This window comes from Tetrahymena thermophila (assembly GCF_000189635.1).
Source record: "Tetrahymena thermophila SB210 genomic scaffold scf_8254652, whole genome shotgun sequence".
In the NCBI taxonomy this organism is placed as follows: domain Eukaryota; phylum Ciliophora; class Oligohymenophorea; order Hymenostomatida; family Tetrahymenidae; genus Tetrahymena; species Tetrahymena thermophila.
This window is the reverse complement of record NW_002476420.1, coordinates 351,418-379,279: the sequence shown is the minus strand read 5'-3', so window position 1 is coordinate 379,279 and position 27,862 is coordinate 351,418. Positions and strand designations below refer to the sequence as shown.

Sequence of the window (27,862 nt, the reverse complement as noted above, 5' to 3'; positions counted from 1 at the left end):
TATTTTTATTAAAATATTGAATTTATTTTAAGGTTAATTAATAAATAGCATAAAATTTCATTAAAATATTTTTATCTTTATTTTGCCATAAAATAATTTATTTTTTTACATAATTTTATAAAATTTACAGCTAAACAAACAATTTAAAAAGAATTTTATTTTATTAAATCTAATGAAATCAATCTTTTATTTCAAATATTTAAATTCTTAATCTATTTAATAGCAGCACAAGACTTTAATTCTTAATACTAAACTCTATTATTGTTAACTGTTTTATATATTTACTTTTTAATTAATAATCAATTAATATAAAAATTTAATTACTGAACTGTAAGGCTAACTATGAGAGTTACAACTTTGAAACACTTTCTATTAACAATTTTTAAAAATCTGTAGTAAGCAATGACTTGCTATATAATAATAAAGACAAATTTAATTATAATTCTGATATCAAAAGAACTTACTTCAAAAAGATTTTTAATTTCTTAAGTAATTTAGTACTTGAGAAAGCACGGAATAAGAAATCTAAACCAAAGGTAATTTTTGATTAGCTAAAAATAAAAATTAAACATTGAGTAAAAATTAGAAAATATGATTTACTTAAAATCTAGTTAAAAAGAAGTTAATTATTCCATCGATTAAAGGCTATTTGATATAGCTATGAGATGAGCTCCTTCCAACTAATTACACTCACTAATGTTAAAATTTTAAAACTTAGCACAATAAAAACATAAAGCAAATTACTTAAAGCTTAATTTTAATTTGGTTAGCTTTTTTTATTTCGAAAATGAGTTAATCAGAGGGTTGATTCCTCTATCTGTAAAACACTTGCTCGAACTGTTTTAAAGTATAAGTAAAATACATTCTAATTAAAGTTTTTGTTTTGATATTTACTTAAAGTTAAGAACTATTTAAGTAAACTCCTTTTTAGGATCTTCAATCAGTTCAGAGATAGATTTAAGTCCTTCGTCTGAAATATTTTCTGCTAAGCTAGAAGAAAATTAATTAATAAATTTTTTTGAAATATTTTACTTAAACTAAATATTAAGGACTTTAAGTGTTTGAACCTTTTTAAGCTTGTTAGAAATTGACATTAAAGCTGAATCTGTAAACTAAGTTGTATTTCTAAATATAATATAATTAGAATTCATAGTATTAAATAATGAAAAATATTTAATTTACGTTGAAAATAGCTTCAAAGAAATCAGCTTTTCTAAACTTTTAAGATTTTCGCATAATGAATTAATTCCTTCATCAGATACACAACTGCAATTTCTATTTAAAACAATAAACAAACAAACAAATAAATAAATAAGTATATGATTAACTAAATAAATGTTAATATATAATAAGTAAATAAATATATTAATAAAATAAATAAATAATGTTACAAAGAAAAAAATAAATTACCCAATTCTTAAATCAAAATGTAGTAACTTCTTTCCAAACAGCAAAGATTATAATCCATAATCAGAAAATCTAGTGTTATTCCTTAAAAAAATAAATTAGATAAGCAAAAAATGGAACAATATTACCAAAAAATAAGCTATATTTCTTCTAGTTATTCTAATTTCAAAAATATTTTTCCTAAGTATTCTAAGGAACTATCTTTGAGTGCGGAGTTATCTCTGAAAAATATATATCATTAAAAACATTAAATCATTAATTTCAAAAAAATTGTTTACTGTAGATTTAATTTTAAAGAATACAAGTTATCCATTTACTAGCAAGCCTAGGTTAAGAGTTTAAAGTCCTTATCTCTAATTTTGGTGAATGAGCTTAATAAAATAAATTTTATTTAAAAAAATAATTAATATTAAAATTGTATTTATTTATTTATTTATTTTACTATAGCTGTAAATCAAGCTTTTCAATATCATAAAGATCAGATAAAGGTTTGACTATTTTCTAAAATCCATCTCTTTCTTATTCTCCTCTAATTATTGAAATAAATTTTTTAAATTGTTTAATTAATTTGAATTTATCAAAGAATGTAACTAACACTTACTTTAACTTAAGATATAAAAATTTAACTTTCTTCATATAACAAGTACTCAGAAAATTTTGAATAAGCTCTATACAATCTCCATTTAAATTTTAGATAGATCTTTAATTAAATAAATTAAAACGTAATTAACTTAAATTATATTCAGAAAAAAAGAAGAAGTTTTACTTTAGATCTAACTCAAAATAATAAATAGGCTCTTTTACATAATCAAAATAGCTTTAGATATGTATAAATAGCTGCTCTAATTTTCTAGCTATTAAATGTTCTTATAAAGTTTAATTATCCAAAGCTTTAAATTTAAAGCTTATTCCATTAAATTTATTGTAGTCAGTTTTTTTTGCTTAAATCATCGTTTGAAAATCTTCAAATAAACTTTAATTCATTAAATAACAATTAAAATAAAAATATTTAAGAAAATTTTTTTAATAAATTTTAAATTAAAACTATTTAATCTAAATTTTTAAAAAACCATAATCAATAACTAACTCACTCACTCACTCAGTCAGTCATTAAATTTGATAAGATTTAATGTAAACCTCAACAAATAAATTAATATATTAAAAAATGAAATATTTCTTACTAAAATAAATTTTTTGAGTATGTAAATTAGTTAATTGATTGATTAATATTTTGATATGAAATTGATTAAAATACTACTGTCTGTCGCAGCTAAAAAAAATAAAAATTTTATGACACCTAAAAGAAAGTAAGTAAGTGATTTTTCTATTTAAAAAATATGAATATTTTCTAACTGTTTTCTATTTATAAATTTGTTTTGCTTATTCTATTATAAATTTATATAATTAAATGATCAAGTTAATTATGTTTTTAGGTTATCTTTAAGAATTGTTGTTTAATATGCTTATAGTGCATGAGAATAGTTTATTCTTTTCAATAGAAACTTAAAGTAATATAAAAATACTTTAAATTTAAACATTGATAATTAATTACCCCTGGTAAAAGAGTATCTGTTATTGCTTGATATAGAATTTTTAGAAAGCAGGTATATTTTAAACACCGATACTACTGTAACAACTACTGCTTTGGTCACTACTACTTATATTATTTTGGCTGATATCACCTTTATTAATTAAACTTCTTTCTGAATTTACATCATAAGAATTATCATTTAATCTATCTACATGGTCAGAAAAACCACCTACCTGTTGTGATTTTTTATTAGCTTCATAAGGTATACTGTCGGTTACTAATCCATCCATGAAATTATTTATTTAGTTATTAAAAGTTTTTCCCATCTTATTTTCAAAGAAATTATTTGTAGTATATTGCTTTTAAATATTATTTATATTATTTTAGTTGCTATTGCTTTTTTCATTGGAATTAATTTGTTGATTGTGCTTCTTTCCTTTAATTAGAACTTCACTATCATTTTTATTGCTATAAAATGAAGGCACATTTGAAATGAATGCTATTATTATAGTAAAAGTTAGTTAGTTTTAAATTATTTGAAATAACTCTCAAATAAACAAACAAAAAAACAAATTAATTTTTACATTTAGAGCTTTATTCTCTCACACTATCGATATATGCATTCTCATCTCCATATTTATCAATATCAGATTCATCATCATCATTATTCTCATAAACTTTGCTTTGTTTATCTATAGCAAATTCATCATCTTCATTATTCTCATAAACTTTGCTTGATCCGTATTTTTTTGTGGAATAAACTTATGTAGTAAATAAATTTAATCTTTTTTCTTCTTCTTTTAAAAGATCCAAGCATTATGCAGCAGAAGGTCTTTATCTTACTTTGTTAGTAATTAGCTTTTCAGCTATTTTAAAAAAGATGGTGTTTGTATTAAGTTTTTATCTGAGTTCCTAAATTATTTCATTTTTTGCAAAGCTAGTAGAATAGTAGCCATAATTATCAATCATATCTGCAGCGACATGACTTTCATATGCAAACTATACCACATTATCCATCATTAGCAGAACTATTCCCATTGCAAATAAATCCATCTTTCAAATTATAAAAATTAATATAATATATAAATATATAAGGTGATTTTGTTAATTAAATTTTAATAAATGAATAAATTAAACGAGTTTTACTTTTTTATCCAGATGTCCTCTATGAATTTCAGGATCTAAAAACATAGGTGTCCCTTTAAATCTCTTTAAGTTTTAATAAAATAAAAAAAACATTTTATATGAAATTAAGAAAAATTTAAAATTACTTACTTGTGAGTTTGATATTTATTATTCGATGTTTTAGATTCTCGATATACCAAAATCAGCTTAATATTTATTTATTAATATGATTTATATAAACATTTAATTAATAACTGTATTAAAATCAATCATTATTATTACCAATAACACAATCACCTTGATGCATTAGAATATTAGCAGCCTTGATATCTCTATGAAAAATATTTTTTTAATGCATGCTAGATAAAGCATCAAAAAGCTAAATACCAAGTCTCATTTTAGTTTTGAAATCAATTTCTTGATTTTATTCTCTTAATTAGTCTAAAAATCTTTTCAGGCTTCCATCTTTTAAACAGATTTTAGAGTTAAAAAATGATTAAATGATTAATAATTAATTAAATCTACCTTCGTAATAATGCATCCATACGAAACCAATTATATAAGCTTTATCAAGAACGATCTTAGTAAATTCCTTTACTTTAGCAATATACGGATTGCATATATTTATTTGTAAATCTATCTCATCCTTTATCTCTTTCATACTGGCCTCGTCACTTAAATATCCAATAATAGCCTTTACAGCTCCTTTCTTTAATTTATTTGGATTATTATATTTTAAAACTACTCCAAATGACCCAGAATCTAGGTATTCAATTGAGCATACTCCTACTTCTTTAAATATATGCTTAACTATTTCTTTACATTTGTCTAGCGACATGTATTCCACCTTATTTTTTAAGCATTACTCAAAAATTTTTTTTGCAATTTCTTCTTCCATTTTAATAAGATAAATCAAAAATTAAGCAAATTAATATTTAGAATTTATATATATTTTTTTTTTAAAGAATTGTAGACTTTTGTTTTAAAAAAAACGAGTAAAAAATACATAAAAAAGAGAAATAATCTAAGTTTTGTGAATACATTTTAACAAACTAAAACCATAGAAAAAAGTAGCAAAATAAGATAAAAAAAGGTAAGATAATTGTGTAAATATTTATTAAATATTTTATAAAAATTAATTAATTAATTTATAGTCTAAAAAAATGAATTAGTAAATGATCAAAATTGTTTCCTAATCAAAAAAAAAAAGTTAAAATGTTAAAAGTAATTTTTACTTAAATTGGACAAGCAATTCCTGATATTTTAAAGTAATTAGAAAACAAAATTTTTTAAAGAAAATAATAAACTAATTAATTTAATTGTATGTATTTCAATTTTTTAAATATCTATTTTATTATTTTTGCTCTCATATTTATTGCTAAAAATAACTATTGAACAATGATTGATTGATTCATCATAAAAATGATTTTAAAAATAAAAATTTAATAAACAATAAATAAATATATAAAAAATTTGTAATTAGAATAAGACATTTAAACATATTTTTTACATTTATTTGAATTCTTATAAAATGATAAAGAAAAACTCAACCAACAAAATAATTTCAAAATGATTTATAAAAAATAAATTTTGAAATAAATAATAAATACATTTATATTTTATTTATTTTTACATTGTTTAAATACTTTTATTTATTTATTTACTTGCTTGCTTGTTTATTTATTTTATTAAATTTATATAAAATCTATTTTTGTTAATATTATTTAAAATTTGGAAATTTAAAAAATCATAAAATTATTTTATTAAAAAACTAAAAAAGTTTTTAACAATTCAAAGGATAAAAATTAAAATAGAATAAGATACTTAAATACATTTTTTATGCTTGCTAGATGTTTGTTTTTGAGAAATAATAAAAAGAAAAAATAAAAAAAATAAACTTTTTTAAAATAATTTATGATTAATTTATTTAGTAATCAATTGATTTATTTATGGTTTATTATTTTTTTAAATAAATTTAAAATTACTTATTAACTGAAAATTGCTTTTATTTGTTAATTAACTTGCTTGATTGTTTTTGATAATACAGATTTAAATTATTTTTCAAATACATAGTTTTCTATTCATGCAGATTTGATATTATTATTAGGATATTTTGAATTAGGTAATCTGCGCGGATAGAAATAGCGCCATCGATCAGAAAAATTAAAACAGTTTTTACCAGAGAAAATGTAAGCTTTAAATTATTTTTAGAAAAAGATGTGTCTAGTTCCTTTGGTGAAATTATAATAGAAATAATTTTTTGAGTGAAGTGAGAACACAATTGCAGCAAGCAAGAAATCAAACTTAAAATAAAGATTAAGACAAAAATAAGAAGGAAATGGGAGAAGATAAAGCTTTTGTTTATTAGAGACACTAATAGCAAAGAGATATATTATAAAGGGCAATTACTAAATTAGCAAGAAAACAAAATTCTTTGAGATTAGAAAGTCTTGTCAAAACTAATTTCTTGTTATGTTAAATCTTGAGCAAATATTTATGCTTTTAGCTGTATTTTTTATGACAATTATCTAAGAATTCATAAAAGATTAGAATAAAAGAAACAAAAATAGAGCAAATAGAAACTGAATTTGGTTTTTTGTTATTTTAATAGTAATACTCATAAGAGCAAAAAATATAGACAGACAAGACTATCTAAACATACTACAGAGTGTTAAATTTTCATTTATATAGACACAAAAATTAAAAAAAATTTTTTCTTAATTTAAATTAATCATAAAATTAAGAAAAGTAAAAAGAAAACCAAAAGGGGCAAGAATAATTAATTAGTTAGTAACAAGCAAAATTATAAGCACTAACACAAACAAACCTAGGCATAAATACACATATTTATATATATACGCACATACATATTTAACTAACTTTGTGGGTATTAATAAAGACAAATCAAATAAATTAATAAAATAAATAATAAATATAATAAGCAAGCAAGCAAGTGATAACAATTAATTTTGCAACAATGCTTAAATTACTGCAAACTAAGATTAGTCCGCTGTAAAGAATGGATAAGAATGGCTTTATAAAGCGTGACTTTGCTGCTGAAAAATAGCTGAGTAGCTAGTTAAAATCTAGAGGTGTTATTAATTTTGACTTAGATGAAATAATGAGCGACGATGAATAAGATAATGATAATTAGTAAAATGTAAATGACAGCAGTTTAAATAGCTCTAAATTGCATAAAATCAAGAATTTTGTTATTAGAAATCCATATTTAAAAGAAATCCTTAAGGAAGCTAAGCATTTTATTTCAAGAAAATCTGCTTCTTTAAAGGAATATTTCAACTTTGCAGCTATGAATCCCGTAGATAACAATCAAAGTCAAGCAAACAATGTAGAACAATAAAGCATTAGCTAAAAAACACAAAATTAATAGTAAAGTGGCACTTAGAATTAGCCAACCAGCGTCTAAAATAAAGATACTTAATCTATTTCTTCTATCTTAGAAGACATTTAGGGTAATTAAGAACGCTCCGATTCTTCTATAGGTTCAAATAATCAAAAATTTAGCCAAAACGACTCTTTAAGCATTTCAAGCAGAGTTTAACAATTTATTTAGGAGTAAAAGAATCAAATACGTGAATAGGAAGAAAGAAGAATGAATTCTTTAAATTTAAGTTTCAGATCTGCCAGTAATTATTTCAATAGGTAATCAACTACTTCTGTGCAAAGTGAAACATTGTAAAATAAGAGATAAAATAAATTGATGGAGAGCATTATGAGATAAAATACTAAAAAACTTAAAACTTCTCAAGAGGAAATTAATAGTTTACCTCTTAATAAATAGACATCAATAAGATTCTTAGATATTAACAAAGCATTCGAAAATGAGGAGTTAGAATAAAGCAATTATGATCACAAAACAAGTAAACAAAAAGCTTAATTATCCTAATCTGAAATATCAAGGAAAAACAAGGAATCAAGTGGTAAAGACTCTAAAATTTAAGGCAATTTATCCAATCTTACTGAAGAAGAAATTGAGGAATAGAAAAGAAAAGACCTTAAAATAGAAATGGAAGCACGTAAATTTGTGATGAACAAACTCCCACAAAGTGCCAAAATCCGTGTCCAACTTAAGAGAATATTAGAAATGAAGTAGTAAGCAAGAAAATTAAATATTAATTATTCCGAATATGCTGAAGAAATCCATAAGCAATAATAACTTAGCAAAGATTCAAAATTCAACAAGCAATAATAAATTTTAGATTTAAAAGAAAAGAGAAAAGAAAAATATCAAGTGAAATTGACTAATCAGCAATTAAAAGATTTAAACAGACAATCTAACAGTCATTATTCTTAATTCTTGCAAGATCCTGATGTCGTTCTCTCTCGTGAAAGTTCATACATTGCATACAAATCCTAAGTTTAATAAGGTGAGACTTCTAAGTTATCTCAACCTAGCTTGTCAAAGCAACAGTCTTAACAAAAGAATTATATATCTGATCACGATAGCACTCTATTAGTTGAGCAAAATAAAGCAAGTTAAAATAAAAAAAGTTAAAAAAAGAATGAACAAAATAAAGGCGGAAATAACAATTTCTCCGACTCTTAATCAAATTACGAAGAATCTTGCTCTTCTCCTGTCTCTTCTTCAAATAGCATTACTTCAAATAAAAAACCAAAACTCTCTTAATAGCCATTTGATGATGAGTTCAGCATGTCAAGTATATAGCGCCATACTGACGACGAAGATTCTGCAATTATTATGAATATTTTCCCCAACAACAGCTCTGCACCCAACAATAATAATACCTTAAACAGTAATAACACCCAATCACAAACCAATAACTCTTTACAATAATCTTAGCTATTTAAAAAACCTCAAGAGAAAAAAGTCACTGAAGAGCCATCTTCTTCAACCGGAATCAACATCAAAATCAATGGAACACCTCAAAGCTAGCTTAAAGAGCAAGTTTCAGATTAATCATAAAATAAATTATTCAGCTCTGCAAGTGAAAATACATAAACAATTTCAATTGCCAAAGATAATCTTTTTGGTAATATTAAAAATAATTAAGAAGAATCAAAATAAATCACTGCTTAAGACTCATCTAAGAAAGAAGAAAATAAAATTGAGCTCACAGTTAATTAAAAAGAATCTATAATACCATCTAAACCAGCTGTAGGATTATTCGGTAATTTAAGTTCCTCTTAAACAGCAGATAAACCATCTACTCCTAGTCTTTTTGTTACAGAGACAAAGTCTGCTACTAACTCTCTTTTTACAACTGAAGTAAAGCCAGCTTCTGCTTCTCTATTCTCTGGTTTAACAGATGTAAAACCAGCCTCAAATTCTTTATTCTCTGGTTTAACTGAACCCAAAACACCAGCCTCTGGTTCTTTGTTTAGCAGCAACTTAACTCCAAGTACAAATAGCTAATCTACTCCTGCTGCAGCTACTGCTTCTTCTACTGAAAACAAGTCTTCATCTTTATTTGGCAACTTAGGTAAAACAGCTAATGAAGATGCAGAAAAAACCTTACCAAAAACAGAAGCTACTGGAAAGAGTGATAAAGATAATTAAAAAGCAGATAATAGCAAATCTACTGGATTATTTTCTAATATCAATGCAACTTCATCCGAGAATAGTAATAATAAAGGTGGATTGTTTTCTAGTCTGAATGGAGCTCCTTCTGATAATAACAGCTCTAAGTAAGGAGGATTATTTTCTAATTTAAATGGAACTTCCACAATCAACAATAGCTCTTAATAAGGAGGATTATTTTCAAATATTTCTTAAAAAGGCAACGATAGCGATAATAAAACACCTGAAAAGAAGGCTTAAACTTCAAATTTATTTGCTCCAATCCAACAAAATGAAATTAAGTAGGATGAAAATAAAATAAAAGACAGTGAAATGGAAATGGCAAGTGAACACACTGATTAATAAGCAAGTAGCTAATTGAATAAAACAGCCTAAGTTCTCTCCACACCTTAGCCAAGCTAAAATTCTTAAACTGTAGGTAGTGCTATTAATTCTTTTGGTAACAATGTTGCCAGTCCCTTCTCATAACATCCTTTTTCAACCAGTTCCTAACAAATCAAGCAATAAAGCTTATAAGATTTGGTAAGTGGTAACAACACATTTTTCAATTAAAATGGTCCTTAAATTCAAAATAATACCAATAACAACAATTTACAAGGAGGAAGCTTGTTAAACAACACCTTGTTCTCATAGTCTAACAATGGTTTGTTTTAATAACCATAAAATAATCCAATATTCTAATCCAATTAAATATCTGCAACACCTCAATTAAATAATTAAATGACAAGCAATTTTGGATCTTTCTAAAATAGCTTACCAAATTAAAGTATTGGATAGATTAATCATTTCTCTGGTTTAAATCCATAATAAAACAATGCCTTTAACAGCACAAATATGAATAATAATAATTTATTTAATTAACCTAATAGTAGCATAGTTAATAATACTCCATTTTAGGTAAATAGTAATCTAAATTTCAATGCTAATTTTTAGCCATAGGCAAATTACTTCGGAGTTAATAGCAACACATCTTAAAACTCAGGTTTATTTTAGAGCACTACCTAAAATATAAACCCATTTATGAATCAAAGTGTCAATCAAAGTGCAAGCTTATTTGGAGGAGCTTAGCAATAAAACTCTCTATTCTCAAGTACCAGTACTTCATAAGCTTCAAATAATTAATACCAGAAGAAAAAAAATACAAATAACAAGCAAAGAATTTGAAAATAAAAAATTTAGTTAAACAAAAAATGTTATTAAATAACATAAAAACATCAATAAATAAATAAATAAACACAAACTTACATTTTTTAGAAACAAAAAAAATTTAATAAAATATCTCAAAAAACATAAATAAATAAATCACTATCCTTACCCTAAATATAATTTTAATTGTATCTTATGTGTATAAATATACCAAATAAATAAAAATTATATTTTGTTTCAATTTTATATAAATTAAAATGCATACATACATAGATAGAAAAATATATAATTACATATTTTTATATTTAGTAATAAAAATAAATAAATCATAATTAGTTATATCATTCATTTATTTATTCACTCAAATTTTTATAATTTTTAATTTAAATTAAATATTTAGCATTTTTATTTTAAATATGTTTTAATATTTAGTTATTGACGCAATAATTCTTAATCCTACTTCCAATTCTAGTGACTAGATTTGTATTAGTTTTGAAAAAGGCATTTTATCTTATTTATCGCTAAAATTTTACTTCATTTTGAGTTTACTGCAGTTTTTAAATAAATATAATTTAATTCTATTGATATAAATTTAATTAATAAACCTGAAAATAGTATTTATTTCTAAAATATACTTTTAATTTCAAAAAAAAAAAATGATGATCAATCAATATGTATAATAAAATCATTAATAATGGCATCATTTTGCAAGAACTAAAATAATTAAAAGTCTATTTTGATATGGAAAAGAATCGAATGATCTTTAAATTTTGAGAAAACAATTTTTTTACATTTTATCCCCTTTACTCTTAATTTTTCTGCAATCATAAATAATAAAATTTTATAGAAAATCCTTTTTAATAAAATGAAATAAATCTGACTAAAAATGTTTAAAAATAATAAATAATATTAAATAAATGAAGTAAAAACTATAACTTTTTAATCATAATTGTTTCAAATTTTTTCATTGATTTTATTTTATTATTGTTGACATAATTCGTTTTGATTAAAAAAATGAACATATCTTGTTGGACTAAAAAAAATTAAAAATTTATCAATTATTTCTAAATTATAATTCTATAATTGCATGTATATAAATGATGTATTATTAATATAAATTAAAATATTTCTGCTAAATATTTATTTATAGATTAAAGTTATAAACCATAAAAAATAATCAAATATCCATCCATATTGAATCAATATATTACATTTAAACCTTTAATTTTAAAATTAATAAACCAAAAAAAATTAATCTGATTTTAGCTCAATTATTAGGTAATGAATAACTAAAGATAAAATTAATTAGTTCATGTATAAAATATTGTTTGTTTAATAATTAATTGGTTTTTAATAAAAAATTATTTAAAATGATTACAAAAAGTACCTTTTTATTAAGAAAATTGTAATAAATTAATACAAATACCATAAAAATATTAATTTTTACTCTAATTTATGAAAAAAGGCAAATTAAAATCTTTTATAACTCAATAATAAAACTATTAAAAGAATTATTAAAATGAGTGAGTGTATTTTTTATTTTAATAATATAAATTCCTTAAAATAAATAAGATTTTCTTCGAATTAAAATAGTATTTTAATTTTATCCATAAATATTTATGAATTAATTTGTATTTTTTAATTATTATTTATTCATTTATTTAAATATTTAGACAAAATCTTCTTTAAAAACAAATAAAAAATTAGAATAATAATAAATTTTCCTTAAAGTAAAAAACAAATAATGGAAAAACAGTTCAAAAAACTTTTTATGATTACATTTTTGTTTGTTCCTCTATTCTTATTAATAAATAGTAACATCTAATCTTTTTATTTGCTACTGAATATTATTGTGATAAAATCAAGTCAAAAATAAATTCATGTATAAGATAAACAAATTTGTACTAATAATTAAAGAATAATATTGTTGGAATAAAAATAATCTTAAAGAATTAAATATTTTAAATTATTTTAAGCATTACTATAAGACCTAATTATAAATTTAAATGTAAGATTTTGTCCAAAAAGACTCTGATGTTTATTTAATAATTATAATAAACTGAAATAAAATTTATTTGGCTAATTTTTGATATAAAATTTATTTATCGAAAGATGAGAGAAATTATAATCCTTCTAAATTAATTAAAAAAGATTCGCTTTAAGTGAGCTCTTTCTAAATAATAAATCAGTAAAATTTTGATTCGCTATAATTTTTTTTTTCAATACATAACCAAAACTGTTTTTATTTCTAAAAATAATCTATGTGATTTATTAAAATTTATTTGATAGATTAATTCATCAATTAAGAATTAATTCGCCAATTTAGAAATGTTCTTTTAAAGATACAAAGTAAATGGCAAGCTTTTTTATATTTTATTTTAAAGTGATAAAGAAAGATATTATTTCTATCCTTGTGGTTAAAATTTCAAAGAAATTTTATTTATTAGAATTTTCAACAACAAACAGAAAGCTACTTTAAGAAATCATTTGATTCTTGCTTTTTTATGGTAGTAAATTGATGAAGACAATATAAATTCTATCTTTATAAAAGTTTAGTGTATTATTAATACATACATTTTTATTATCTTTTAATTATTGTAAACAAATTAAATAATGACATCAAATTTTTGACGATTATCGATCGCTAAGGCAATTGTTGAAGTATTTTAGGTTTAATTAAAAATAAATCTTTTACAATTTTTATAAATTTAGATATCTGTAAACACTCTTACTAATGCGTAATTGATTAACTTTTGTGACTTACTAATATATTTACGCAAGGGAAGCTTTATAAATTGATCTAAAAAATGTACTATTTTGAATACTTTTAGCTAAATTATAAATTTGCAAGTTATTTTACATAAGAAGTGAACCAAAAAATTATTAAAAATGCTTATTTTTTATAATAAAAACGTCTTTTTTGATATTTTTTCCTATTTAACAAATTCTATTTTTATCTGCAGCTAAATGAGAAAGAGAGTTTTATATATTTTTTTTATTTTCTATTGTCCTACTTGAAATTAATTTAATCCATATTTTCCTTCATTTGATTGAATAAATAGAGTCAAAATTACTGATTGAATATTTTAGCTATTCAAGTACGTGCAAGTATTTTGATTGATTGAATTTATTCTATATCCTTTTTTTCACCAAAATAAGCTATTTTGATAAATACTTTCTCTTCTAGTTTTTTTTACTTTATGTCCTTAAAAGTTTTGCAGAAAGATTCAGGCAACATTTTCCACTTTATGCAAAAATAGATTTATATTTTTTGATTAAATTTTTTATTGATAATTCTCACCTAAGTTTCTCAAATTTTAATCTACTTAGACAAAAAGAAATTTTAGTATTTTTTTATAGTAAAAGAAGTTTTTAAGCACTTCAAAATTCTTTAAGTAAGGATTAAAATAAAAGATTAAAGTTATGAGAAGGATACTTAAAAATTGAAAGATATTTAAAAATCTTACTAACTGCATTGAAGTAGAAAAAATTGGGTAATTAACTTATTATTTTTTTTCTAACATTGATTATATTCTCTAGAAATCTTACAAAACAAACTCTAATTGCGCGAATTATTAAATAAATAATTAATTTATTGGTAAAGATATCTTGTGTCTAATAAATTTAGTTAGTATTAATAAATAAATTACTAGGAGATAAAACTGGTGTTTATCCCTTCGTTCACACACAGCCACTATTTTAGAAATATTTTTTAAAAAAAGCGTCTAATTTTATCTCATTTTATCACTTTACATCAAACTTAAAATATATTTTTGTTTTTATGCATTTTAAGACAAGAGAAATTTATTGTTAAAACTGGCTGATTTTCAATACATACATACATACAAATAGCCAACATATAAATGGATATTTTTATAATTTATTGATGAGTTTGTGCAAATTACACATAAATGTTAATTTTGTTGGTGAATTTATGAATTAATGCTAAACTGAGACTTGGTTGGTTTCAAAATATGATTTTAACAAAGCAATCAAATATTTTTAAAGATTTAGTAAGAAATATCTATTGTAAAGGAAATAAAGTTTTGTAAGTTAAAAAAATTATTGTAAGTGCTGCATTTATGATCAATCAATTTATGACTCTATGAATAAAGTGGGGGAAATTCATATCTTTAAAACAATTAACAAATATAGTGGAGATCTAAATTTTCATTATAATTTTTCTAAGTAAGTTCATCTAGGTACAAATTTGAAGTCATAATTTAGCTTTGTATTTTATTATTTTATAAACCTATTTACAGGGTAATTGTGAATGTTTCAAGATATGTCTTTGGTGATATAAGCTGCTTTACTAATACATTTGTAATTTAATTATTTTCTCTCTAATTACAAATTAACTTAATTCAGTCATTCAGAAATTCTTTAATTCAAAAGACATTATCAAAATATTTTCGGGAAAGGCTGGACGCTTTTTCTGATGTTGTAACTATAGTAAACAAACTAAAAATAAAAATATTTGTTTATTTATTTATTAGATAAATATATGCATATTTGTAGGTGTAAATGAAAAAAAAAAAGGAGATTTCTAATTCTATGAGTAATTATAGCTTGACAAATGTAGTTGAATAGTACCTTTATTCTAGATGGTTCTTGTAAATATTTATTTTCTAGCATTCAAGCTAAGCAGAAATGTAATTAATAGATACACCTATTTTTATTTTAGTTTGACTATGACAGATATTTTAAACTATTAAATGTATTTATGCTTGTATGTATGTATTTATGTATTTTAGAAAATATAGGTTTCATATATTTTCAATAGAAATAAATAATCAGACAAGTAGTTAACGAGCAATGAAAATAATAAACAAAAAATGAGCCAGCAATCAAAAATAAATACGCACTAAATAAATTACTAAAATGAAAGATTCCAAAGAATTAAATTTGTTTGAGATAACTTAATTAATTTATTCAAGTGAAGAGAAATAATTAGAAAAAAAATATTAAAAAATCGACTGTATATTTAAGACTAGAACACAAAATAATACGACAGTAATGAGTTTGTAGAAAATATTGCTAATGTGAGCGAAAATGAAGTTGATTCAATTAGTTTTTAGAAAGAAGTGGTTTTATAATGAATTTATCGATCAATGTGGAAGAAATAAAAAATATCTTAGTTAAGTTTTTATTAAATAGAAACAAGCAATTTTTATATGATTTTGATTGATTTTATGTATGAGGATTTATTTTGTAATGTTAACTTTTTTATCGTTTATCAGAATGAATTTTTTATTTTTTTAAAAAGAATCCATTCTAATTACAGTGTTTTTGGGTCATTACTTTTAATTGCGCTTCAAAAACAGAAAAGTGCAAAAGCAGTGGGTCATAATAAAATAATTAAATAAATAAAAATAAAAAAGATATCCAGACTTTCCCAAAGGAAAAAAGTCCAGAAAAATTACAATAAAAAACAACAATTTCTTCAACAAAAGAAAATGTCTTATCAATACAGTCAAAACCTCGTTCAAAGCACCAACGTCCCACCTGGTAGCATTCAATACTCCTAAAACAATATCCAAACTGCTGGACGTACCTTGATTGACTCTAGCTCCCCGGAACATCCCATTCAATTGGCATCCAGCAACTAAGTCGTCAGCTAGATCCTCACCACCACTTAAGGTTCTCCCACCAGACAATCCAAGACCTTCGTCTACAGATCTGAATCTCCTATTAGATCTTCTCAATACGGTAAGCACGTAGTCAATGTTTCTCACATTGAAAAGGGTCAAGCTCCCATTTACGTCTCCCAATCTACTGTCTAAAACCCTATCTACGTTGAAAAGATTGTTAAGGTCGAAAGCAGTAACACTTCTGAACTCAACCTTCTCAGATAACGTATTTCAGCGTAATATTTTACATCTTTTTACAGTATTTAGTCTCAATCTCTTCTTACTTCTATCTCCCTTTTCAGCATTTTCTTTTTGATTTTTCTTTCCACACCCTATCATACCAAATCTGCTCTTTTCATACTCCAATCACTTTTTAAAACTCCTTAAATTGACTCTTCAGTAGCTCTTTAGCAGCTAGCTTTATGGTTCTTATTAAGCAAAAAGGACTCAGTACTCAAAGGTGTAGAAAAGAGATAGATAAATACATATCAAAGAAAATAACAGCCTTCTAGTTAGTATTTTTAACAAAAATGCTACTTTTAGGTTAAATTTTCTAAGAAATTGTAGTGTTTTTCTATCTTAATTCTATAGTCATTGATTGATCTAAAGAGTGAAGGAAGTAGTCGTTTACTCAAACTTTTCTACCCTCAAGCAAATAGTAGGTAAAAGGTATGAAAAGTTTTGAGTAACAGTCATTCAAAAGCTTCTCTTTTAAAGTACAAAGCCAAAAAATGAATGAATATAATCTGATCGTACATACCTTCATTTACTGAAGCAGTCGACTATTGGGAGAAAAAGGATAAGGAGAAGTAGCAGTGTTAAAATAAAAGATTTAAACTAATATTACCCTACTGATAAAACTAATAAAAATAAAAAATTTAATTCATCTAATGATGTAATAGAATTACAAATTGGTTGACTGATTAATTGATTGATTCATTCATTCTTTTATTCATTCATTAATTCGCCATTACATTTATACATACAAAAAAAGAAAGATTGATAGGAAAAAGTAAAATCAATAGGTGGTAGACCAGAAGATATAAAATAATAAAAAAAATAAATAAAGAAAATAAAAATTAATTAAAATTTTAATTAGTTGACCAGTAGCAATTTATTTAATTAATTTATAAAGAGAAGAAAGTGGAAAGAAATAAAAACCATAGAAAAAATTAAAAAGAAGGATAGAAAAAGACAATAGAAAATAATTAATAAATAAATCCTACTTTTTAGAGACTAACTAATTAACTATTCATCATATCTAAATAAATAAATTTTAACTAACTAATTATTTTATTAACTTATAGTTTGGAACTCTAAAACAAGACCTTGACTGAAGAACTCATCACCTTAAGAAACAACACTCCTCAAGAAGTTGAATAGATTGTTTACATTGAAAACAACGAAGAAATCAACAAATTGAGATATGAATTGAACAACATCAAGGCTCTCTCTGACGCTGAAAATGAAAACGTCAAGAGATCAAAGAAGAACTTGGAAGACTAATTCAACTCAGTCTTACAAGAAAGAGACAGAATGATCATCTAACTTAAGGAATTAACTGTTAAGATCACTGAATTCTAATCCTTGATTGCCTCTAGAGATATCCAAATCAACAACTTAAAGATCTAAAACGAAAACCTTGCCACCAGACTCGTCCTCACTACTGCTGAATTAGAAAAGATCACTCAAGTTAAGGTTGAAGCTGAACCTTTGAGAAGAAAGGTTACTGAACTCGAATAATACTTGATTCAATAAGAAAAGATTATCGAGGACTTGAGAAATAGACTTGGCCAACAAGATCAAGTTATTTCTCAATTAAGAATGTTCGAAATCAGATGTTCCTAATACGAATAAGAAATCAATGCTTTGAGAGCCAAGTTACAAGAATCTGAAAACAACTCTCTCCTCCTTATCAAGAAGATTGAAGAATTACAAAACTTACTCAATGATGAAAACGTCAAGAGATCTAAGAAGGATGGTGAACTCGCCATTTCTCTCAGAGACAAGCAAGCTCTTGAAGAAAAGCTTGTTCACTTGACTCAACAAGTCGAATTCTTAACAAGAAAGGTTGCTGCTCAAGAACAAGATATCAATGCCCAAAGAACTAGAATCATTGAGTTAGAAGGTATTGCTGCTAAGGTAGGATCTTACGAACAACAAATCTAATACCTCAGCCAACAAATCGAAAGATTGAACTAGGTTATTAGAGAAAAGGACCAAACCATCACTCAACTTAACATTGAACTCAACCAACTCAGATTATCTAACTCTCAAATCGCTTAACTCTAAGAATAAGTCGTTACCTTATAACAAAACCTTGTTACTAGAACTGCTGAAGTTGAATCTCTTAGAAAGAGAGTCTCTGAATAAGAACTCCTCATTAACTAACTCAGAATGTTTGAATAAAGAGTTGGTGAATATGAACAAATCATTAATGCTCTCAGATAGAGAATTGCTGAACTTGAAGCTCAACTCAACGACGAAAACGTCAAGAGAAGCAAGAAGGACGGTGAACTCGCCATCTCCCTCAGAGACAAGCAAGCTCTTGAAGAAAAGCTCGTCCACATGACCCAACAAATTGAATTCTTATCTCAAAAGGTTAACTAATTAACTGGTCAAGTTGCTGAAAGAGACTAAATCATCAGCTAACTCAGAGTTTACGAAATCAGAGTTAAGGAATACGAAAATGTCATCAACGCTCTTAGATAGAGAGTTGCTGAACTTGAAGCTCAACTCAACGACGAAAACGTCAAGAGAAGCAAGAAGGACGGTGAACTCGCCATCTCCCTCAGAGACAAGCAAGCTCTTGAAGAAAAGCTCGTTCACATGACCCAACAAATTGAATTCTTAAGCCAAAAGGTTGCTCAATACGAAAAGATTCTTGGTGAACAATAATAATAACTCGCTGAAAGAGATAACATTATTAACTAACTCAGAGTCTTCGAAATTAGAGTTAAGGAATACGAAAACGTCATCAACGCTCTTAGATAGAGAGTTGCTGAACTTGAAGCTCAACTCAACGACGAAAACGTCAAGAGAAGCAAGAAGGACGGTGAACTCGCCATCTCCCTCAGAGACAAGCAAGCTCTTGAAGAAAAGCTCGTTCACATGACCTAGTAGATCGAATTCTTAAGCCAAAAGGTTGCCCAATACGAAAAGATCCTTGGTGAATAATAATAATAACTCGCTGAAAGAGACAACATCATTAACTAACTCAGAGTTTATGAAATCAGAGTTAAGGAATACGAAAATGTCATCAACGCTCTTAGATAGAGAGTTTCTGAACTTGAAGCTCAACTCAACGACGAAAACGTCAAGAGAAGCAAGAAGGACGGTGAACTCGCCATCTCCCTCAGAGACAAGCAAGCCCTCGAAGAAAAGCTCGTCCACATGACCCAACAAATTGAATTCTTATCTCAAAAGGTTAACTAATTAACTGGTCAAGTTGCTGAAAGAGACAACATCATTAACTAACTCAGAGTTTATGAAATCAGAGTTAAGGAATACGAAAATGTTATCAACGCTCTTAGATAGAGAGTTGCTGAACTTGAAGCTCAACTCAACGACGAAAACGTCAAGAGAAGCAAGAAGGACGGTGAACTCGCCATCTCCCTCAGAGACAAGCAAGCCCTCGAAGAAAAGCTCGTCCACATGACCTAATAGATTGAATTCTTGAACATGAAGGTCACTTCTTACGAAAAGTAAATCTAAGAAAAGGATGGTCAAATTAACTAACTCAGAATCGAAATCTCTCAACTCCAAATCAACCTTCAATAATTGTAGAACGCTTCTGAAGAAGTCAGAAGACTCACTGAACTCCTCGTCGTTAAGACCACTGAAATCGACTAACTCAGAAAGAGATTAGCCGAATTAGAAATCGCCCTCTAGGAATTCAACCTCGTCCAAGCTAAGCTCCAAGAATGTGAAAAGAATAACTAATTACTCAGATAGAGAATTGCTGAATTAGAAGCTCTCCTCAATGATGAAGCTGTTAAGAGATCTAGAAACCAAGGAGATTTGGAAATTTCTTTGAGAGACAAGTAAGCCTTAGAAGAAAAGCTCGTCCACATGACTCAACAAATCGAATTCTTAAGCAGAAAGGTTACCTAACTCACCGAAGAAAACTCCAACCTCAGAGTTATCGTTTCTTCTTACTAACAAATCATCGATGAATGGTAATCCATCAGTGTCAGACACGCCAGCTTCTCCTAATTATTAGAAAACCTCAAGGTTAGAGTCCAACAAATCTCTTTCTCTTCCTCTTCATCTTCCTAAGTTATTTCCCAATCTTCTTACGTCAGAAGCTCTGGTGTTGCTCACAAGTGATTTTTCCAAAAAAGAAGCTCCTAAAATTTTTGTTGACCATTATTTGCAAAACATAAACAAACAAATTATATTAAAATTATGTATTTTCTATTTCTAAAAACAAACAATTTCATAGATTGCATTTATGTTTTTAATTTCTCTAAATTTTCATTTTTTTAAAATTCATTCTTCTTTCACTTTTATTTCCTTTTACAATTAATTAATAAATAATTCTGTTTTATTTCTCAATAAAAAATCATTTTTACAAGATATTTATTAAGTAAAATTTATTTATATTTGTTTGAGAACTTAGAATTATTTCAACTAATATTAATCAAAGGATTTTAAAAAAATAAATATTAAATTTGAAGATTTTAATACCAAAATTGAATAGCTAAATCAAGTCAATAAAAATTTTATTTTTTGTATTTTTAATTATGGATATACATTATATTGAATACATATTTACATGAACTATCTATTAAGGTTTTAACCAAAACGATTAAATTTTAAAATATTTAATTGCAAAAAGTAATATTAAATTTAAGAAAAACATTTTTATTTGTTAAATTGTGTTTGTTTTAAGTTGATTAATATCTTAAAATTTCAAAAAAATAAATCAATATTGAATTTTAATAAGTTAGTTAGTATAATTTTAAAAAAATAATAACTTTATCTAATTTTAAAGATAACATTAACATATTTTAAACAATTTTTAAATTGACTTACTTAAATAAATATATTTAATTAAAAAATAGATGAAAAGATAAATAAATAAATAATTTCATATTTAGTGAAAAATGAAAATTAAATGAAATTATTTGAATTTTTAAGATTTTTTTAATTAAAAAAAATAAATAACAAATAAAATAATAATTTTTTAACTTGTATAATATAATGAATACATAGTTAAAATAAATAGTTTTAAATTTAAGAAAAACATTTTTATTTGTTAAATTGTGTTTGTTTTAAATTAATTAATATCTTAAGATTTAAAAAAAAATAAATTAATATTTAATTTAAATAACCAAAACGATTAAATTTTTAAATATTTAATTCCAAAAAATAAATAGTTTTAGATTTAAGAAAAACATTTTAATTTTTTAAATTGCGTTTGTTTTAAATTGATTGATATCTTAAAATTTCAAAAAAAATAAATCAATATTGAATTTAAATAAGTTAGTTAGTTAGCATAATTTAAAAAAAATGATAACTTTATCAAATTTTAAGGATAACATTAACATATTTTAAACAATTTTAAAAATGACTTACTTAAATAAATATATTTAATTAAGAAATAGATGAAAAGATAAATAAATAAATAATTTCATATTTAGTGAAAAACGAAAATTAAAAGAAATTATTAGAATTTTTAAGATTTTTTTAGTTAAAAAAATAAATAACAAATAAAATAATAATTTTTACGAAATTAAGAAAGAAAGAATTAAAAGACTTTTATGATGATTAGTAAAAGTATTTTAACTTTTAATTAAAAACACATAATTAAGGAGATGAAAACAAGTATATTTATAAAAATATTATTTTATTTGATTAGAGATTCATTAATGTTTTTAAAGCACATATTAATATTTTTTCATATAAAAAGCTTATTTTATTATTATTGATTATGATATTCAAAGTGTTCTTCTTCTTTATTTATTTTTATAATTGTATTTCCTAACTTTATTACAGATTCTTAATCAGGCTCTAATCTGAATGGAATTGTTTCAGAGTATTCGCTTTATTTACAATTATACAGATTAATCCATGTTTTGTTCTTACTGGGTTTTCTTTCTTTGTCTTATTGAAAACCGTCTCTTATGAGCCATTAACTGGTTTGAGGATTGTAATTGATTTCACAATGATTTCTAGAAATTAAGTTGCTATCAAGTTGTACATCACACTCTACACTTTTGCCTACTTTAAATATTTTTGGATTTTCTTCGTCATGAAATAGAAAGTAATTTTTAGGTCTATCTTATTTCAGGTATTATTAAGCTTTTATTTTGATGTAAGGGATCATCTTAATTTCAAATGCTTCTCTTTTCTTTAATTTAGCATTCAAGAATTTTAGTATCCAAAATCTATAAATTTCTGTTAAACCTTATTTTTGAATTGTCTAATATAAATTTATTTTTTTGAGGAGAGCAGAAATTTGTTTAAAGCTTTCAATAACAAAATTTAAATACTTCTGAGGCAAACCACACTTGCTAAACGTTTATTGCTCATGAGACATCTCTCTTTAAAGTTCTTCTAGTAAATAATCTGAAATTAAAGATAAAAAGTTATCATAATGCTTTAAATCATTAATCTCTAATACATGCAAATTAATTGATCCGCACTATAAAAATTAATCATAGCCTAATCTTGTATATTTTTAATAATCAATAAGTATCTGTGAGCCATTTGAGCTACTTAAATCAACTAAATATAAGCTAGGTTTTTGATATAGAAATTTTTTTAAAGTATATTGTATTTATGGCAAAGTGAGAGCTCTTGTTTAAATATCTATTTTATCTTTATTTTTCTTGTATATTTACTCGTAATAATTAATTAATAAATCTAAGCCTTCTAATTAAGAATTATTTTATTTGTAATAGTATTCAGTTACCAGCTTGCAGTGCTGCTTAGAAACCTGTGAGTCTCTATTTATATTTATATCAATTTTAGTATTTTTTTAATTTCCTCTTCCTATAATTATATCTTCACAGTTTATTTTTGTTGGCTATGATGAAATGCTTCCATTTTTTATTACTTTTTCAAATAGGATATCATCCTAATAAAATGTGTCTAAAACTGATACTTTAAATGAGTTTGTATTGATGAACCCTTTTTCTAATTAAGAGCTCATTTATTGTTAATTATTTATATATTCATCAATTTTTAATAATCTTCTTTATTTTTGATATTTTTAAAAATCTCTTTCTTTTATCTTATCTTCTTCAACGCTTAATTACATACCGTACCCCTTTTTATTTATCTTTTATAACTAAATTTCTTCATTTTAAATATCTATATCATTATCATTTTAGTCTTCGTCGATATCATTCGCTTCATGAACTAATCCTAAAACTTAGTGCTAGCCAAAGCCATCATCTCGAAAAAGCATGCAATTTTAATTTTCAAAAGTATTCTATAAATCATCATCATAATTATTAGAATTGTCTTACTCATCGCCTATAATCTTCAGTTCCTCTTCAATTTTATTTTATATAATTTATTCATCATCATCTTCTTCTTCTATATCTTGTAAATTCTTCTTTTCTGCAGATGGGAGTAGAGCATTTATAACTTTTGTTCCATAAATGTTTTCTTCTATCTCTTCTTTTATTGCTTATAATAATAATTAATGGTTACGGGGAAGGTTTTATACATCTACTTGATTAGCAGTTTATAATTAATCATACTCCTACTAATTATTCTCTTAATTCCTATATGTCTAGTTCTGAATAAGAGGCATATATTATTCAATTTGCTCTTAATTGAAAATTTTATATTCATTTTAAGTAATTCTTGGTTATTAGAGATGAAAATGTTATTAAAACATTTGCAATTTTATCTAATTTTTTAATTAGTTAATAAAGTTATTAGTTTATCAAAAAAATAAGAAAAGTGATTTTTTCTTATGTTTTGCTTCAAAAATTTAATTTACATTAATTATTTATAATAAATTTTAGAAATTAAATACACTTTTAATAAAGCTAAAATGCTTTTTTTCAGATTAGAAAAATATAGGACTAATTAGAATTAATTAATTATATTAATTGAGAGAGACACAATAAAGTCTTTTCTTTAATTAACTTTAATGAAATCTCGCTACAAATTAGCTATTTTTATAATTAAATTTTCTGATAGACGATTTTTAAATGAAATTAATCAATCAATCAATCTAAAACAAACGAGAGATAAAATACTTTATGAATTATCTCATTATTAAAAAATAAAAAAATTATAAAAAATATTTTTGAGGGAAAGTGTCAAAACTATTTCGTTAATGATCAAAAATTTGGGTGGATTTTCTTATATAGAGCGTATTATTAAATTAAAAGAATTATTAATAAAAAAAATACTTTTATTTATTTAATTATTTTATTTATTAAAATTAAAAGAAGGTTCTAAAATTTTGAAAAATTCACGCTTTAGTTTTCATCAAACAATTTTTAAGATTAAGCTTTTTTTATATTTTTACATTTGAATTTTTGTAAAAAAATTAGAGATTTTGCTTTTGTTCAAATATCTTAACATTTATTCATTTACTTACTCAAAAATTTTAAAATTGTTTTTTACACTATTTATGGAATAAATTGTATTTAAAGTAACAAAATATTTTTTTAATGGTAAGAATATATTTATAAATGATCAGGGTAGAAATTAAGTATCAACGATTCTAAAAAGAATTCTATCATTAAAAAGAATTGGCTAAACAACGATGTCTACAGTCCTATGAGTATTTGAATGACTACATAATCTCTAGCAAATTTTTTAGTAGTTTTGTTCATATTATTAAATATTTTCTGATGTTATTTTTTACAGTTCAACTCCTTTAAAGAAATCCTTTTTTTATACAATGAGCTTTTATTTTCTAATACATAATAATTATTTACGTGGTGCTTTTCTCTTTCTTCTTAGATTAAAACTAATTATAGAATATTTAGAGTAGAGTCAATAGATTAATCTTTCACTACAATTTAAGCTTCTAATATCCTGTTAAGCTCAGCATGCTTATTATAATTGCTGGAGTCTTTTAATGACACACTATTTTATCAAACTATAATTTAGAATAACATTTTCTTTAATTCATTTTTACCAAATATTATGGTTCATATAAGAAACTTTTTTAACAGCTTCTTCTAGTGTCTAAGGTTAGATATCAACGATGTAGCATTGCGTTTTAAATTTTTAAGTCTTGATTATGCTATATTGAGAAGGGTTTGTTTGTATCTTTAATAAATCCTAAAGTGATGTTATGGTATTGTTTGTAGAGTGGATCTTCTTTAAGACGGAAACTTTTGTCAAATAAAAAAAAATTATAAAGTTCCCCCTTTATTTATTTATTTATTTTTTTTTTTTTTTGATTACATCTTCTGTATTCATCGCTTGGATCTTCTATGTAATCATCAAAATCAAAATTATTTTTCATGTATTCAATCATGTCATATTTAATTTATTGGAAATTTTTGAAGTCATAAAAGAAATTGGAGAGTTTTAAGACATTTGAATAATCATTCTTGACAATAACTCCTTCGTTTTCTCTATTTTATTTATAGATATTAGAGTTATTATTAATATTTGCACAAATTTTTACATATGGCGGACAGATCTTATCTTGACAACCTAGCCTTTTGTATAGTTTCTGTCTTGGAATGTAAGATAGTAATTATTGTTGTCAGAATCTATTAATGTAAGCTTTACCATTGGAATAGGGTCAAGGCTTTCATCAAAATTTTAAATTTATTCAATATCCTAAATCCTTAAAAGCATGTCAAAGTCTTTTTTATTGATTTAATTCTCTCTTTGAGGTTCAAGTCCATACCAAATCATTTGCATTACTAATTTAATACAAAAACAATATGTCTAAAAAGTTGATATAAAATATTATATATTTACAGCTCTTAGTTGAAAATATTTAAAAGCAATAACTTCTTAATTATTTAATCCTCTCCTATAGTATCTCAGAAATTTATAGCTGTCCATCATAGTCAGAGTCAATTACATTGTAATGCTATTACTCTGAGTCAAATATGTGAAAGCTGCATTTTGCTTAGTGGTTTGTCTAGATTTACAATCTATCGTCATCGTTCTTTTTAATATTTTAAAAGTTCAATCAATGATCAAACTCATTCTACTTGTATTTGCTAAATTGCTAGTAGAGTAAATAAACAAAAACACAAACTAATAAAGAAATTAGACCTAATATGAATAATTAAACAAAGCAAAATATCTTAATATTTACAGCAGAAACATTGTATCTCCTTAAATAAATAATGTCCCCAATTTTCTAAACTTTGGGACTTTTGCACCTTAATTAACTGAACTGGCAAACTTCAAAGTATCCTTTCTTAGTGTCGTTATTATCAACTTTCACAAATGTATCATCAATAATTTTTATTCTTGTCAAATAGTCGTTTGCAGTTTTATATTATGCTGTGCAATCTAAAATAATTGCTACAATATGGATACTTCTTTTCTACTTCAGATACAGCTCATTTAGTGTGAAGAACTTTTTATATTATTTAAAATGTATTTCATTGAGCAAACGTTTGAAAATTATGAATTATCTAAATGAATAAAATAATCAATAAATCAATCTTTTATTCATATGCATGATGCGTGTAAAAGCTACTAAAAATATCAAATATTTTACCTCTTCGTTGTGTTAGTTCATTTATATATTGCAACTATTTAGTTTATATTTAAATTCTGTTTTATTAACGCGTATGCCTATGTTTATATTAAAATGGTTCAGTTAATATTGCTTCTCTAAATTTAACAATTATAAATACTTTTGCTACTTGTACTTTCCTATTTATTTATGAATACTTTTTAATTATATTTTTCTAAATAAATTGATTTGGCGCAATAAATACTCCGAGAGATTTTAAATAAATTATTAACAATTAAATTAAGGTTATCGTTTATGTAAGTAAATAAGCAAAACAATTATTTAAAAAAAAAAATGTAAAATAAAAATATTTATTTAATAATATTTTTACTAAAATTTACTTTACAAAACATAAATTAAAAATATCTCATTAAAGTTATTCTTTTAATTGACCACAAAAAAATTTAAGTTTCAACAATTTAACATTAATATTTTCTTAGTAAAAAGATTAAAGATAAATCAATATTTTTTGGAGAAGAAACTTTACTAAAATAGAAAAAAATCTAACATAAATTATTTTAAATTATTTATAAATTGAAATAGTTAAATTTGAGAAATGAATATTTTAAAAGAAATTAATTTTTTCCAGAGCTATAAAAGTAAGAAAAACTAAGTGTGAATGTTTTGATTGATATTAATAATCAAGATAAATTAGTTATTTACATCATTTCAATATAAATATATATATTTATAAGCTTTCTTTTAAGAAAATGATAAAAAAAGAAAAATCACAATTTTATTTTTTATTTTAAAAAATATTTAATTAGTCAATG

At 24.0% G+C, this 27,862-nt stretch overlaps 5 protein-coding genes across 5 annotated transcripts; 2 read left to right on the top strand and 3 right to left on the bottom strand. All coding sequences in view use genetic code 6, as the record gives it.

The window, feature by feature from the left end:
• Positions 1-191: 191 nt before the first annotated feature.
• TTHERM_00379030 (kinase domain protein) lies at positions 192-4,961 on the bottom strand (the record flags this gene model as incomplete). Its single annotated transcript, XM_001015484.3, has 20 exons — positions 192-268; positions 325-410; positions 465-551; positions 601-693; positions 745-837; positions 895-990; positions 1,033-1,125; positions 1,183-1,275; positions 1,411-1,491; positions 1,536-1,628; positions 1,686-1,778; positions 1,850-1,936; positions 2,009-2,107; positions 2,174-2,380; positions 2,960-3,437; positions 3,523-3,991; positions 4,085-4,147; positions 4,214-4,269; positions 4,346-4,528; positions 4,589-4,961. The coding sequence occupies 20 exons, from the start codon at positions 4,959-4,961 to the stop codon at positions 192-194; spliced, it is 3,000 nt and encodes a 999-aa protein (XP_001015484.3).
• A 1,782-nt stretch (positions 4,962-6,743) lies between these two features.
• Positions 6,744-10,787, top strand: TTHERM_00379010 (hypothetical protein; the record flags this gene model as incomplete). Its single annotated transcript, XM_001015482.3, has 1 exon — positions 6,744-10,787. The coding sequence occupies exon 1, from the start codon at positions 7,041-7,043 to the stop codon at positions 10,785-10,787; it is 3,747 nt and encodes a 1,248-aa protein (XP_001015482.2). The 5' UTR covers positions 6,744-7,040.
• A 5,438-nt stretch (positions 10,788-16,225) lies between these two features.
• Positions 16,226-20,728, top strand: TTHERM_00379000 (hypothetical protein; the record flags this gene model as incomplete). Its single annotated transcript, XM_001015481.3, has 2 exons — positions 16,226-16,635; positions 17,707-20,728. The coding sequence occupies 2 exons, from the start codon at positions 16,226-16,228 to the stop codon at positions 20,726-20,728; spliced, it is 3,432 nt and encodes a 1,143-aa protein (XP_001015481.2).
• A 1,573-nt stretch (positions 20,729-22,301) lies between these two features.
• Positions 22,302-24,254, bottom strand: TTHERM_00378990 (FHA domain protein; the record flags this gene model as incomplete). The annotated part of the gene is made up of 1 exon (XM_001015480.3): positions 22,302-24,254. The coding sequence occupies one exon, from the start codon at positions 24,252-24,254 to the stop codon at positions 22,302-22,304; it is 1,953 nt and encodes a 650-aa protein (XP_001015480.2).
• An 812-nt stretch (positions 24,255-25,066) lies between these two features.
• On the bottom strand, positions 25,067-27,442 carry TTHERM_000378989 (transmembrane protein, putative; the record flags this gene model as incomplete). The annotated part of the gene is made up of 9 exons (XM_012797514.1): positions 25,067-25,261; positions 25,312-25,462; positions 25,515-25,713; positions 25,787-25,959; positions 26,013-26,256; positions 26,315-26,507; positions 26,661-26,927; positions 27,072-27,148; positions 27,211-27,442. The coding sequence occupies 9 exons, from the start codon at positions 27,440-27,442 to the stop codon at positions 25,067-25,069; spliced, it is 1,731 nt and encodes a 576-aa protein (XP_012652968.1).
• Between the last annotated feature and the right edge of the window lie 420 nt (positions 27,443-27,862).